This window comes from Geotrypetes seraphini, chromosome 2 (genome assembly GCF_902459505.1).
Source record: "Geotrypetes seraphini chromosome 2, aGeoSer1.1, whole genome shotgun sequence".
NCBI classification, from domain to species: Eukaryota; Metazoa; Chordata; class Amphibia; order Gymnophiona; family Dermophiidae; genus Geotrypetes; species Geotrypetes seraphini.
The window spans coordinates 317904808-317920180 of record NC_047085.1 but is presented as its reverse complement, the minus strand read 5'-3'; the positions used below and the strand labels follow the sequence as shown (position 1 = coordinate 317920180).

The window sequence follows — 15373 nt, the reverse complement described above, 5'->3', positions numbered from 1 at the left end:
AGCTGTGGTTCGGGAGGTGAGTGCGACAGTGGACCAGTACCTTCAGATTAATGATAATAACACGGTCAGCGATGCGACTTTGTGGGATGCCCTGAAGGTGGTGGTACGGGGTATTTTTATTAAGTGGGGTGCTCGTCGTAAGCGTCTACGGGCGCAGCGTTCATTGGCACTTCATGAACAGCTAGAGCGGTTGGGGAGGCTGCATCAGAGACACCAGGACCCCTTAGTATATGAGCATCTTGTTAAGGTATGTGCGGAACTTTCTTTACTGCAGATGGAGGAATATGAGTTTTTGAGGGTGCGCTTGCGTCAAACGGTTTATGAGTATAATAATACACCTGGATCTCGCTTGGCTAGGCTTATTAAACTGAAGCAGGCGAGAGCGGCTATTACGATAAGGGATTCGGTGGGTACGGTACATCGTACTGATTCGGCTATTAGCTCGGTTTTCCTTAAATATTATTCTGATTTGTATCGGACTTCGATGGGGCGAGATCCCACTGCTATTGAGGGATACCTCTCAGAGTTGCGGCTTCCTCGACTTTCGGACGCGGATAGAGATTTGCTTAATGAGCCTATTGAATTGGGAGAAGTCTTGGGAGTCATTGCTAATTTGAAGTTGGGTAAATCGCCTGGCCTGGATGGGTATACTAATCAGTTTTATAAACTTTTTCGTGAGGTTCTTGCTCCGTTGTTGGTTCGGGTTGCGAATGGGGTACGGGACGGTTCCTTGTTGCCCTCCACTATGGGGGAGGCCCGGATTTCAGTCCTGCTTAAACCGAGCAGGGATCCTACTGGGTGTGGGTCATATCGGCCGATTTCGTTATTGAATACTGATGCAAAAATTTTAGCGAAAGTTTTAGCGCTTCGTTTGGGACGGGTACTGCCCTCTTTGGTGCTTTGGATCAGTCTGGTTTTGTTCAAAAGCGTCAGGTTTGTGATAATATTAGACGAACGTTACATCTCATGTGGGCTGCACAGTGGACTTCTGCTAAAATTGCCTTTTTGGCGATTGATGCAGAGAAGGCTTTCGATCAAGTTGAATGGGAGTTTTTATGGCAGGTGATGACTCGGATGGGGTTGGGGGCTTTCTTTTTGGCCTGGTGCAAGCCTTTTATGAGGCTCCTAGGGCTACTGTGCGTATTAATGGGGTTTATAGCGAGTTTTTTTTCCATAGCGAGAGGCACTCGACAGGGTTGCCCTTTGTCTCCTTTGTTGTTTGCTCTCTCTATGGAACCTCTGGCCATTCGTATTCGGGAACATGGAGATTTATTGGGAGTGACAGTTGGGGATATTGAACATCGTTTAGCAATGTTTGCCGATGATGTGTTATTGTACGTCCGGGACCCGGAGGACTCGTTGGCAATTCTGGTTGATCTTTTTTTGGAGTATGGGCAGGTTTCTGGGTTTACGGTGAATATGGATAAATCTGAATTGTTGAGTGTTAATTTGGGGGCGGAGGATCAACATCGCTTGGCTGTCCGGTTTCCTTTTCGCTGGGCTCCTGGGGTTATCCGCTATTTGGGGATTCGTTTACCTGCTGATCTATCCCAATTGTATGCAGCTAACTATGCACGGATTATTCACCAGATCCGGACTGATATTCAACGCTGGAATGGGTTTTGGTTGTCCTGGTGGGGTTGCATTGCAGTTTTAAAAATGAATGTCCTACCCCGTTTGCTTTTTCTTTTTCAAACGTTACCGATTTCTGTCCCCTATCTGGTGTTGAAACAGTTACACACTTTGTTTTTTCGTTTTATTTGGCAGGGGAGATCTCCTCGTATTTCTAGAGCTGCTTTGTGGGTGGCCAGGGACAGAGGGGGGCGTGCGGTGCCAAATCTGTTTTGGTACTACCGGGCCGCTCAACTGCGGCTCTTATTGGATTGGGAGATCGCAGACTTTAAGTTGGCGGTGCGCATGGAACAGCATTTTGTGGGACGCCCTTGTTTGAAACATTGGCTTTGGTCCTCTTCCATTGGTGTTAGGAAATTGGCGGTTCCGGGGAATCCGTTTTTGGAACATCTTTTGAAAGTGTGGTGTGTTACTCGACGGCGTTGGGGGGCTGGGGTAGTCCCATCAATTCTTGGTACGGTGCGGGAAGAGCCCATGCTCCCGGCTGGTAGGGAGAGTTCTGTTTTTGTGCGGTGGGAACAATTAGGGTTATATACTTTTCGAGATGTGCTTCAGAAGGGGGTCCTGGTGTCTTTTGAAACCGTCCGGATTAGTGCTGCCTTGCCCAGAGGAGATTTTCTGGCCTATTCTCAAATACGTCATTTTCTTCACTCTCAGGAGTGGGATCGGGGGCCCATTCAATCTCTCGATCTTTTTGCTCACATGTGGGTCACTCTTAGGAACCTTCCTAAACCTATCTCTGTTCTTTACCAATATATTCGGGGCTCCTTTTCTTTTCCGGCTCTCTACCAGCGGGCTTGGGAGGTGGATTTGCACTGTACCTTTTCTGTTGAGGAGTGGGCGATGATTACTATGGAAGTAGGCAAGGCCTCCTCTTGAGCACTTATTAAGGAAAATGCCTATAAAGTGGTCATCCAGTGGTATTATACGCCGGAGCGTCTCCACCGAATGTTTCCTGGTGTTTCGGCATTGTGTTGGAGATGTGGGTTGGCCTTGGGGACCTTTTTGCATATTTGGTGGGACTGTCCTGTTCTACCGCCTTACTGGAGGAAGGTAGTGGGATGTTTATCACAACTGTTACAAATTTTATTGCCCTTTTCTCCACAGGGATGTTTGTTAGGCCTTTATAATGTGTGTTTATATTCCTGGCAAACTAAGCTTCGACACTGGGGTCTGGCGGCACCTAAATGCTTGATTGCTGCTCATTGGAAACAGGGACTGGCACCTACTCAATTGGATTGGACTTTAAAGCTTCAGTTTATTTATCAAATGGAACTGTCTATTGCAAAGCGTCATGGTTACTATTATACTTACACCCGGACTTGGACACGAATACTTGAAAAAAATCGAATCTTTATTTTGAGCTTCTTTCTGTGGGGGAGTTCTGGTTACTGATGAATATCGGGGGCTTGTTGGTATCGTTGGGGGCAATTTATGATGTTTGTATTGTTGGGGGTGCTTTATGAGACTTGTAGATCTTTTGTTGTGGTCTTTGTATGCTTGCTTACAATTCTGTTGTCCCGGATATTTATATTCTGGTTTGTATATTTTCAAACAAAAAACTTTCAATAAACATTTATTGATAAAAAAAAAAGATCTCAATATGTATACTTTAGAGGAAAAGTGGGACAGGGGAGATATGATAGAGACATTTAAATACATACGTGGCATAAATGTGCACAAGTCAAATCTCTTTCATTTGAAAGGAAGCTCTGGAATGAGAAGGCATAGGATGAAGTTAAGAGATGATGGTTCAGGAGTAATCTAAGGAAATAGTTTTTTACAGAAAGGTTGGTAGATGTGTGGAACAGTCTCCCGGAAGAAGTGGTGGAGACAGAGATTATCTGAATTCAAGAAGGTGTGGAACAGACACGTGGGATCTCTTAGAAGAGGAAGAGATAATTGTTACTGCGGATGGGCAGACTAGATGGGCCATTTGGCTTTTATCTGCCATCATTTTTCTATGTTTCTATGAGATGGGCAGAGGAAGGGGTTCTGCCACAAGACAGACAGACCAGGCCCCCGTACCATGGATGCCTGGGCCAATCCGGAGCCATCAGGATCACGTGGCCTGCATGACATGCAATGCGAAGAAGAACTCTGCCCACCAGTGGCCACAAAAGAAAGACATCCATTGGACAATCCTGAATCAGAGCATCCAGCCCCTTGATTTGACAATCTGTGCTCTGATGAAGAACCTCCGCATCTCGGAGTTGAAATGTGTGGCCATGAGATCCATCATCAGCCGACCCCCACTCTTAAACTATCAGATCGAGGGCTTCCATCTAAAGGCACTACTCGCTGGGCTCCAACATATGACAACTGAGGAAATCCACCTGGACACTATCCATTCCCGCTATGTGGGAAGCTGAGATGTCCAGGAAGTGAGCCTCTGCCCATTCCATGAGAAGTGCAGCCTCTTGCACTACCAGAAGACTCTTGGTTCATTCCTGTCAACTGATGTAGGCCACCGCCATGGCATTGTCAAAGAGAACCTGAACAGCTATGCACTCCAGGAAGGACTGGAAGGCTGCACCAACCAAATGGCTCTTGTCTCCAGAATGCTGGTTGGCCATGAGGCCGCCTCCAACAACTAGCTGCCCTGAGCTGAACGACTGAGACACTGGGCTCCCCAGTCAAAGAAACTGGCATCTGTGAGAACTGTCCACTGGGGCTAATCCAAACTCATTCACTGAACCAGACTGTGGGACTGAAGCCACCAATGCAGACTGCGATGAACTAGCCCGTGAAGAGGAACCGGAGTATCCAGATTGTGAACCTGCAGGGACCACCTCTAAAGGAGCGCATACCGGAGAGGGTGCACATGTGCACATACCCACTGAAACACCTCCAAGGCCACCATCAACCCCAGGACCTGAAGAAAATCCTATGCCTGGGGGCAATGAGAGCTCAGGAGGGAGCAAATCTGCGACTGAAATTTCTGTATCAGGGCCTCGGGAAGGAACACCCTCCCAGACTGGTGTCAAAAAGAACTTCGAGATACCCCAAGCTTTGAGATGGAGCCAACTGAATCTTGGAAAGGTTGACCTCCCAGCCCAATGACTGGACCAACTCAATGACCTGTGTCGTGACTCGGGAGCTCTCCTGAAAGGACTTTTTTCAAATCAACCAGCAATCTACCGTATTTTCACGCATATAACACGCGCGTTATACGTGTTTTTACAAACCGTGCATAACCTTACGTGGTATACGCGTGAGCGCGCTATATAAAATTTTTTTTTACATAGTTCCCACCCTGCCCGACGCCCGATTCATCATCCGGAAGGACCGCTCGCACCCCCACCGCTCGCACTCCCACCCCGATGGACCGCTCGCACTCCCACCCGAAGAACCGCTCGCACCCCCACAGCCTCCCCCCCCTCCCCCATGGAGAAGCTGTCTACCTTGTTTCCGGATGCCAGTGAGCCCAGCTGCTTCCTCTGCCGGCGGTCCCGCCCTTTCTCTGACGTCAGAGAAAGGGCGGGACCGCCGGAAGAGGAAGCAGCGTAGCGCAGGGCTCAGAGAAGGGGCGGAACCGCCGGCAGAGGAAGCAGCTGGGCTCACTGGCATCCGGAAACAAGGTAGACAGCTTCTCCATGGGGGAGGGGGGGAGGCTGTGGGGGTGCGAGCGGTTCTTCGGGTGGGAGTGCAAGCGGTCCATCGGGGTGGGAGTGCGAGCGGTGGGGGTGCGAGCGGTCCTTCCGGTCAAGGGGGGGCAGCCAGAGGAGAGTCGGGGCAACGAACAGAGAGTCGGGGCAGTGAAAGGAAAGTCGGGGCGGGTGAAAGGAGAGTCAGGGCAGCCAGAGGAGAGTCGGGGCGGCATGCGCGGTATACCTGTGAGCGCGGTATATAAAAATTTCTTTACATAGATTTGTGTTTCCCGCGCGCTATACCCGTGTACGCGTTTTACACGGGTGCGCGTTATCTACGTGAAAATACGGTAGATAAGGATGAACCAAAATGCCCTCCCTGCAGCCACTTTATCAAAGCTGGTTGTGCAATGCAGCTTCTCTTCTCCCTGAAAGATTAGATGCAGATAGCCAGAAAAAAAAACCTTTTGCAAACAGCTTTCTTTGTTAGTGCTGCTGAAAATCCAGGTATGGCTCTGATTTGATTTGTTAAGTTCTAATGAGCAGAGTATATCTCTTACATGTTTAATGTACAGTGTTGCATACATCTGGCAGTGCTATAGAAATTAGTAGTAGTAGTAGTACCAGAAGTTATAATCTGGGTACTAGTGCTTGCTACTTGGATAATTCTTGCTCAATACTGAATGGTCCTTATTTAAAACTATATTTTACCTTTTCATCTCCTTGTTTCGGAACATGGAAGAACCAGCAGTTACGCCTAGTACAGCTTCGAAGGGTGTTGAAATAATAATTGCAGTATCCAGAAGGGAGGGGAGTCTTCAGCATTGGCAGATAAGACGGATGGGGCGATTCCTAAAAACAAGATACAAGGGATTACCACAAAGATCGTTTACATTACTCTTTTCTATAAAACAAGCTACTTTACCACAACTTATTTATTTAAACTCTTACTGTCTATCAGGGAAACATAAACAACTTTAATTTTTTTGTGCAGGCCATTGTCAAAATTAGTGAAGACAGATGTGCCACAATCATATGATATTAGCTCAGTACGGAGTGTGTGGTGATCTGATCTTTATGGGGACTATCCTTGATACAGCTAATAGCGAAATGCAAATTCATGTCAAAGTCCCTCCCTGCTGCCTAAGATAAATCTGCTATAGGTATTAATGAGTTTTTCATAGCAAAGAAATAATTATGACCGATGAGGCTTGCTATATTTACTCAAACTATACATGAAAAAGACAGTTTGAGTGTAGCTGCTGAGGTCATTATATACTGAGTTATTGAAATGATTTATAACTATGAGTATATCCAAGACAAATGAAGTTGCATTAAAATGCTATCGGAAGATTAACTATTTATTTATTCATATTTAATCAAAAGAAGTAACTTTATGAGTGTGGCTTAAGTTTTGGACTGACCTGCTGATATTGCTTCACTCTTAAACTGTTATTTATTATTGGCCTTTAAATGTGTGACAATCATATGATAGACATATAAATACTGTACTTGTACCATATAAACTGCAGTTGAAATGCCATATTTTGGGGGTTAACCCTTCCCAGCTAGATTTTATTTCTGAGCCTGACTTTTGCTCCTTGGTCTAACTAGAGTAGGAGATGCTGTAAAGGTGGTGTTCATAGTCCCAGGGATACGACAGACCCACTGCACATTAATGACATCCAATGGCCAGTTTACACACTCACACAGCAGGCTCTAAAATTAGATGGGGGATTTTGTCCTGCAGGCCAGGCTTTTCTATCCAACCCATGGAAATCCTGACATGAAAGCAGCAAAGGCTTTAGCAGACTCCGGGCAAGAAATGTTGAGTACATATGTAAAAGATGGAGAACTTTTAATTGATGAAGGGTACCAGCTGTTTGGCTCAACCAGGGACCTTGTTCCCATCTCCTTATCTTCTGGCACCAACACTGTGTCTGCTGAAGATCTAATCAACATGCAGCCTTTCATTCATAAAATTCTCCACCAGTATTCTAGATGAAGACACAGTTTGTGGTTCCTGAATGCAAACAAAGGTACCTTTAAACATTTGTATTTCAATTGCCCTACAGTAGAGCCCTTTTGGTATTCATTCCACATGATCCAACTGATTACTATCTCTCCCTTCACAAGAATTATATGCTGCTGATGCTGGGATATATCCAGGAGGAAGATGATTTACAGCTAGATAACACTAAGCTGATAACTTTTGTTGTTTTTTGCCATGCTCTGTACTGCAGCTCACAGCCTATCTAACATCTATTGGGAAGATGCATATCATATATTCAAAACAAAAAGTAAAGAGGAACTGGAGAAAAATATTCAAAACAATAAACCAATAACCTCCAATATGAGCGCTGAGAAAAATGTTCAAAGCTTGATCCCTTTATATCCTATCCCCTTCATAGCTCTGGAGCATTGCTTAACCTGCAGCTTGAGGCATTTCCCCAGTAAGTGTACAATTACTGAATTGAATGCATAGGATATAAAGGGGTCAAGCTTTGAGCATTTTTCCCAGTGCTGATACTGGAGGTTATTGGTTTATTGTTTTGCATATCGTATGTTCTACATTGCCAAGCAGGCATCAGATATGCATGAAATAAAATTTTATAATGCATATCTGTACGTGAGATGTAAATAGATAATTTTTTTGATAGATCCTAACTTCTACAAGTAATTGCCCCAGCCTCTCCAATCACTTACTTTCATGGACTCTGGATGCATTCCTGTAATCCCCCCCATACCCAACATCACTTTCCACTAAAGTCAGTAGAGAAAAGGTATCAGTGTCAGTAGGCCGCCCACAACCAAAGAAACCAGGGACCCTGTTTCTTGTAGTCCCCAAACATTAGAGAACACAAGTGGGATAGGCAACCCAAAGAAAAGAAAGACAGACAAAGGCAATGAAAGCAATACAAGACAGAAACAGGCACCCCCCAGTACCCCCCACACCCAGCCCTTAGCCCACCCCACCCTACAGATAGCACAGAAGAGGGAACAGCGATGGCACCCATGGCAGAGAACAGTGGGGGACAGAGGCAGCTACAATTGGTTCAAAGTCTGGCTAGGCGATAAAGAATTAAGATAGGAGTTCCATGAATAAGCGACGGGAGAACTCTAGCAAGCCTATTGGCCAACACCTTAGCCAGAAGTTTTGTTTCAAAGTTCAAAAGGAAGATGGGACAATAAGAACTCGAAAGTGTAGGGTCTTTCTCCAGCTTAAGCAACAAAACTATCTGGGCCACATTAAGGCTCATCGGCAAAGTCCCCTGGTCAACACAGGAATTGAACATGCCAACCAAAGAGGGAACTATATCACTCTGAAGTAATTTATAGAACTCAGCTCAGAAGCCATCTACCCCCGGGACCGTATTACATAAGGCATTTTGGGCTATAAAGATGATGCTTATAATAAAGCATAGATTTAGTATTTTAGTATATGTGCTGCCGATTTTTTAACCCAGTGATGAAGTAAGGTATTAAGCTCCACCTGAGTAGCCAACAATTGCTCCATAGCAGCTGGTGAGTGAGTACACCCAAAATGCCACCTTTCACGCCATAACCGACTCTCCAAACGGAGAATCGCTCTATCCCTGGCTTTCCATTTATGACATACTTAGCTAATGATGTGACATTTCAACATGGCCTTAGCCGCTTCCCACAAAAGCACTGAGTTCCCCTGATGAGGCGCATTGTCCAAAGCATAATCCTTCCATTTCCCCACCAAATAGTCTCAGAAAACTGGGTCCATGTACAAATCCAACGGAAACTTCCAAAGGGCCGCTCCCCCTCTCGTCCCCTGATTCTCCCACTCCATCCACACCAGGGCATGATCAGAAATCTCACTCGGGCCAATCTCCATGCACTGCATGTGAGACACCATGGCAGTCGATACAAACAGATAATCAATCCAAGATAAGGAGGAGTGGGTTCTTGAGAAATGAATATATTCCCTATCGTCAGGATGAAGAAAACACCATATATCCACTAGATCCAGAGCCTGACAGAGTTTAGGAAGAAAATTCCCTGAGCCCTGGCCGGGCAGTCCCGAACCCGATCTATCTGAGGATCCCAGACTGAATTGATGATCAAATTAGACGTTCCAAAATGCAGGAGAGCCACAGTTAACCGCCACAAAAATTGGCTATCAAATTTGTTGGGCGCATAAACTTTACAAAGCACAACCAGATTACGATGAATAGTAACTTGACACAGAACAATGCGCCCCTCGGAATCCGTCCACACCTTATGCACCTGGGAAACCAATCCCCTACAAAAAAAGGATAATCATCCCCCTCTTTTTTTCCCCCGCGCCAATGAGGCCACATAATCTCCTACCCACCATTTTTTTGTTTTGTGTGCTCTTCAGCTCCAAATGGGTTTCCTGAAGCATAGCAATATCGGCTTTGTGTCGCTGGAGAGCCTGCAATATTTTCGTTCCTTTGATGGGAGAGGAAACACCACCTACATTCCAAGTATACAAGTTAACCATTTGGGAATCCCTGAAAAAGAGGCTGAGGAAAAAGATCAATAAACAGCATAGCAAAGAAGGGGGGGGGGGGAGGCTTTCCCAGCTGCAGCCCCTCTCCCCACACAGTCAGCAACCAAAACAAAGAACCAGCACAAACTGCCCACCCTACACCAACCTCCCCTCTGCAAAAGGAAACGGAGCAAAGGACAGGGGGCTGTGGGTGCCACCACACAGAAGACAGCAAACAATACAACCCAACCTCTGTGCTACCCAAAAAAACACATTAGGGCAAAGAGCAATACCCCAAAACCCATCCCACCCTGCAACCCCCAATCCTCCACCCCCTACCCCAACCACTACCCGGCAGTCCCCCCAAACCCACCCCAATAGAATGCCACCACCACAAAAGCGGTGCTAATCACCAGCCCGAGCATCGCCCCTAAAGCCAGACAAAGTACCCCACCAAACCATACCCAAGATAATGACTGACACCCTCTCAGAACACAAACACCCAGAACCTCACTCATACACAGCACCAAACCCCCGCACGCACACCCCAGAGAAACAACCCACACCTCACTACAAACAGCCCACTCAAAAAACCCCACCCCCATCCCGTAACACTCAGACGCCAGACCAAAGCAAAGATAAGAACAAGGATGGGGTCCCAGAACTCAAAGGCTCATTGCAAAAAGTCCCCAAAGGCCATACTCTCACCCAAACCATAGCAGCAAACCCATTCTCCCCCACCAGGAGACCCACAAGGGGGAATGTATAGGACCCAAGAACAGCCCCCAAGCATAGACTGGGGTAGGCTCCCTTGCACATGCAAAGAACTAACCCCCCAACAGCAACCATAATGGCAATAGCCGAGACAAAGAGCTCCAAAAACCCCTACTGATCCAAAGGACCAGAAGTCCAGCAAACCACCAGTCTACAAAAAGAAAAAAAAGGAAGCCAGCAGCAAGCATTGGCAGTCCCAAAGTTCAGCCCTGGCCCTCTGTGACAGGAGGGGACGCCTCCACCCGCAAAACAGGCAGGGAGGCCAAAAAGGCCTGGACTGCTGTGGCAGACTCATAGACTTTGGTGACCCTATTATGGGTGATTCTCAGCTCTGTTGGGTAAGTCAGTGCAAATTGTATCTTCCACTCACACAGAACATTGCAAATGGGTGAAAAGGTCCTCCTTTGCTGGGCCACCCGGGTAGAATAATCCTGGAAGCAAAGGATGCGCTGCTCATCATACTGCCGGGAGGATCCAGCTTGCATCGCCTATAAAATAGCAGACTTGTGAACAAAGTTCAGTACATGTGCAATAACCGCACGGGGCCTAGCATCTCTTCCTGGACGACTGCCGAGGCGGTGGGCCCATTTGATCCATAGCGGTCCCAGGGTCGCAGCCAATTGCAAATTGGATTGCAGGCAATGTTCCAGGAAGCGGCCCAAGTTCCCCTCTGGCAGGAACTCAGGAAACGGCTGCGGTTCTCTAAATCATCAATACGGTCTTCCAAGCTCCTCATGGTCCTGGGCTGTATTCTGCATTTCCAGGGAACGGTCCTCGACATCACTTAGATGCTGCTTAAAGGCTCCCAGCTCACCTCCTCTATTTTGCCCTGCATGCTTTCCAGCTTGCGATCAATCAGCAGCAGACGCTTGTCCAAAATAGACTCCAGGGCAGTCGTCACTTTCAGGGTTATTTCAGAAACACATACTGGGGCAGCAGAGGGGCTCGCGGGACTGAGAGGCACCACCATCTTGTCTTCCAACCCCTTGCTCGATCTTTATCCTTCCGACTGAATTTGCTGGCCATCAGTCAGCTGTTCCCTATCCGGCAAAAGCCCCTATGTGCACACACTCGTGGAGGGAGCCGGTGGAAGGAAAACCAAAAGTTTTCAAGCAGATTATAGGCTTTTGCTTGGGCGGGCAGCAGGAGACACACATATCAGCGACTGCTCCCGAGCATAGCATCACGTGACTCCTCGAAATCTGACATTTTAGATGCCTTTCTGGTCATTTTGGTCCTGATTCAGCAAAGCGCGTCTAAAGTTAGGTGCAGTTTGAACGTCCAAGATAGGCGTCCTTTGTAGAATTGCGTTCATTGACGCTCAGCACTATTCAGATGTCCAAATTTTGAGACGACATTTAGAGAATCGGATTTTAGGCGAGAGTTAGACGTCCAATGTCCTTAATGTTATAATATTTTATTATTATGATATTAGATTGGCAATTTTATGATGTTTTTCATTATAATTGTGATACTGAGAGTTGGATCTGTTTAATGCTTTTATTTATTTCTCTTCCATCAGAGAGAGTGACTGGGATTCAAACCAGCAACATTAGGGTAGAAGGCTGTAGGTTTAACCAGTGTGTTACACAGTGAGCTAGCAAGTTGCATAAGGTCTACAGGCATTGTAAAGGAGGTTGAAGAGGCTGCTGCTATCCCTTCAATGTATTTAAATGACCTCACACCAACAACCCAATTGCTGTATATAATATATGTTTAATAGTAATAAACAAAAGTCAGCTTACATGGAATAAGATATGGTACAGCAGTTAGGCCAACAGATGGTAACATATAGAGTGCCGGCAATCTGTTATGTGTGATCCGTCAGTAGGTACTTTTATACCCTAATTTAGTAGCCTAGGGTTAAGAGTGCTACCTGGTTACTAATTACATACTTAGTTTCTATTGGATTGCCACACTTGTCATTTTTGTTGAATTGAGTCAAAATGAAGCACGAGTCAAAATGAAGCATGGTGTCACCTGGTGTCAAACATGAATTCTCTATTTTTCCTGACAATGCATTCTTAATACTAAGGTCAATGATCCCTGAGGGTAGGCACCATCCCTCCTAATCTTGCTCGTAGATTGTCAGCAGCTTTATCTATAGTTCATGTCATTTTGACCTGACATTGTAGCTTTCTTGTGGCCCAAGCATTTCTTGGAAAATCCCAGAAAGCACAGTTACTTACCATAACAGTTGTTATCCAGGGACAGCAGGCAGCTATTCTCACTTATGGATGATGTCATCCACGGAGCCCCGATGCAGACAGCCTCGCAAGCATACTTGCTTGTATAAACTACAGAAGTTTCGAATTACTGCACCATGCATGCGCGAGTGCCTTCCCGCCCAGCACAGGGCGAGTCTCCTCAGTTCAGACAGCTAGCAGAGAAGCCAACCAGGGGAGGTGGGTGGATTGTGAGAATAGCTGCTTGCTGTCCCTGGATAACAACTGTTAAGGTAAGTTATTGTGCTTTATCCCAGGACAAGCAGGCAGCTTGTTCTCACATAAGGATGACCTCCAAGCTAACCAGAATGGGATGGTGGGAGCATTGGCAACTTAGGAGAATATATTTTGTAATACTCTCTGGCCAATATGGCCATCCCGTCTGGAAAAAACATCCAGACAATAGTGAGAGGTGAAAGAATGAACCGAGGACCAGATGGCATCTTTGCAAATTTCCTCAATAGGCGTGGATCTGAGGAAAGCTACTGAAGCTGCCATTGCTCTGACTTTATGGGCTGTGACTCGACTCTAGATGCAGTCCAACTTAGGTAAAGCAGAATGAGATACAAACAGCCATCCAGTTGGAGATAGTATGCTTAGAGATTGGATGTCCCAACTTTTTTGGATCGAGGGAGACAAAAAGTTGAGGAGCAGTTCTGTGTGGTTTGGTGCGTTCCAAGTAGAAGGCCAAAGCACGTTTACAGTCCAGAGTATGAAGAGCTGATTCTCCAGGATGAGAATGAGGCTTTGGGAAAAAAACTGGAAGAACAATTGATTGGTTGAGATGAAATTCTGAAACCACTTTAGGTAAGAATTTAGGATGAGTACGAAGGACCACCTTGTCATGATGAAACACAGTGAAAGGTGGATCAGCAACTAAAGCTTGCAGCTCACTGACTCTTCGAGCAGATGTGAGGGCAATGAGAACACTACTTTCCAAGTGAGATATTTAGATGAGCTGTAGACATTGGTTCAAATGGAGGCTTCATTAACTGAGCAAGAACATTATCGAGATCCCAAATCACTGGAGGCAGTTTGAGAGGAGGTTTGACATTGAAAAGTCCTTTCATGAATTTGGAAACCACCGGATGAGCAGAGAGGGGTTTCCCTTCAATAAGCTGATGGAAAGCAGCAATTGCACTGAGATGGGCTTGAACAGATGTAGACTTGAGGCCAGAGGTAGATAAGTGCAAAAGATAATCCAGAACAGAAGATAAGGAGGAATGCTGAGGCTCCTTATCATGAGAGATGCACCACGTAGAAAATCTAGTCCATTTTTGATGGTAGCATTGTCTAGAGCAGGGGTAGGGAACTCCGGTCCTTGAGAGCCGTATTCCAGTCGGGTTTTCAGGATTTCCCCAATGAATATGAATGAGATCTATTTGCATGCACTGCTTTCAATGCATATTCATTGGGAAAATCCTAAAAACCCGACTGGAATACGGCTCTCGAGGACCGGAGTTCCCTACCCCTGGTCTAGTGGTAGGCTTTCTGGAAGCCTCTAAAATGTCTCTTACAGGTTGAGAAAATTGAAGAGGAGTTATGTTGAAAAGTACCAAGCTGTCAGGTGCAGAGACTGCAGGTTGGGATGAAATAGAGATCTTTGACTCTGTGTATGCAGAGACGGAAAAACTGGTAGAAGGTAAGGCTCCCTGCTGCTGAGTTGAAGTAGAAGGGAGTACCAAGGTTGTCTCGGCCACCGAGGAGCTATCAGAATCATGGTGGCATGATCGTTCTTCAACTTGACAAATGTCTTGAAAATGAGAGGGAATGCATACAGGAAGAGATTTGTCCATTCCAGCAGAAAAGCATCTGTCTCGAGGTGATGAGGAGAATATATCCTGGAGCAGAGCTGAGGCAGTTTGTGTTTGTGGGGAGATGCAGAGATCTGAGGAGTTCCCCACTGCAAAAAAATATGATCAAGAGGCGAGGAATTGAGTGTCCATTTGTGAGGTTGCAAAAGACGACTCAATTTGTCCGCCAGTTTTTTGCCCCTTGGATGTAGACAGCTTTCAGGAAGGCTTTGTGGAGGATTGCCCAGTCCCAAACCTTCAGAGCTTTTTGACAAAAGGAGGGCGATCCCGTCCCTTCCTGTTTGTTGACATAGTACATGGCGACTTGGTTGTCCATCTGAATGAGGACTACCTGGTTGTGAAGAAGATGTTGAAAAGCTTTGAGAGCATTGAAGATAGCTCTGAGTTCCAACAGATTAATGTGACACTGACGATCCGTGCTGGACCAGTGGCCTTGAGTACGGTGACCATCGAGATGAGCCCCCCCAAGCGTAGGTCTAGGAATTTGTCATGAGGACCTTCTGATGAGGGGGCGTTTGAAACAGCAAGCCTCTGGAGAGATTGGAAGAGAGCATCCACCAGTGGAAAGACTGTCTTAACGAAGGAGTGACTGTAATGTGTCGAGAGAGTGGTTCACAAGCTTGCGTCCACTGAGATGCCAGGGTCCACTAAGGAATTCTGAGGTGAAGTTTGGCAAAAGGAGTAACGTGCACTGTGGAGGACAAGTGACCTAGGAGGACCATCATGTGTTTCGCTGAGATTGAAGAGCGGGAAGACACTGCATGACAGAGTTGAAGAAGAGCATCCAGGCGTTGTTGAGGAAGGAATGCTCTGAGTTGAATAGTGTCCAGAACAGCTCTGATGAACTGTAGATTC

The 15373-nt window shown here is 46.3% G+C and overlaps 1 protein-coding gene across 2 annotated transcripts in view; it reads right to left on the bottom strand.

Moving 5' to 3' along the window:
- Positions 1-15373, bottom strand: part of TOPAZ1 (testis and ovary specific PAZ domain containing 1) — a 266987-nt gene that overhangs the window by 129274 nt on the left and 122340 nt on the right. For both annotated transcript variants that reach the window (XM_033930089.1, XM_033930088.1), the window contains exon 8: positions 5934-6074. In XM_033930089.1, coding sequence (XP_033785980.1) covers positions 5934-6074 — 141 coding nt within the window. The remainder of the gene's footprint in view (positions 1-5933; positions 6075-15373) is intronic.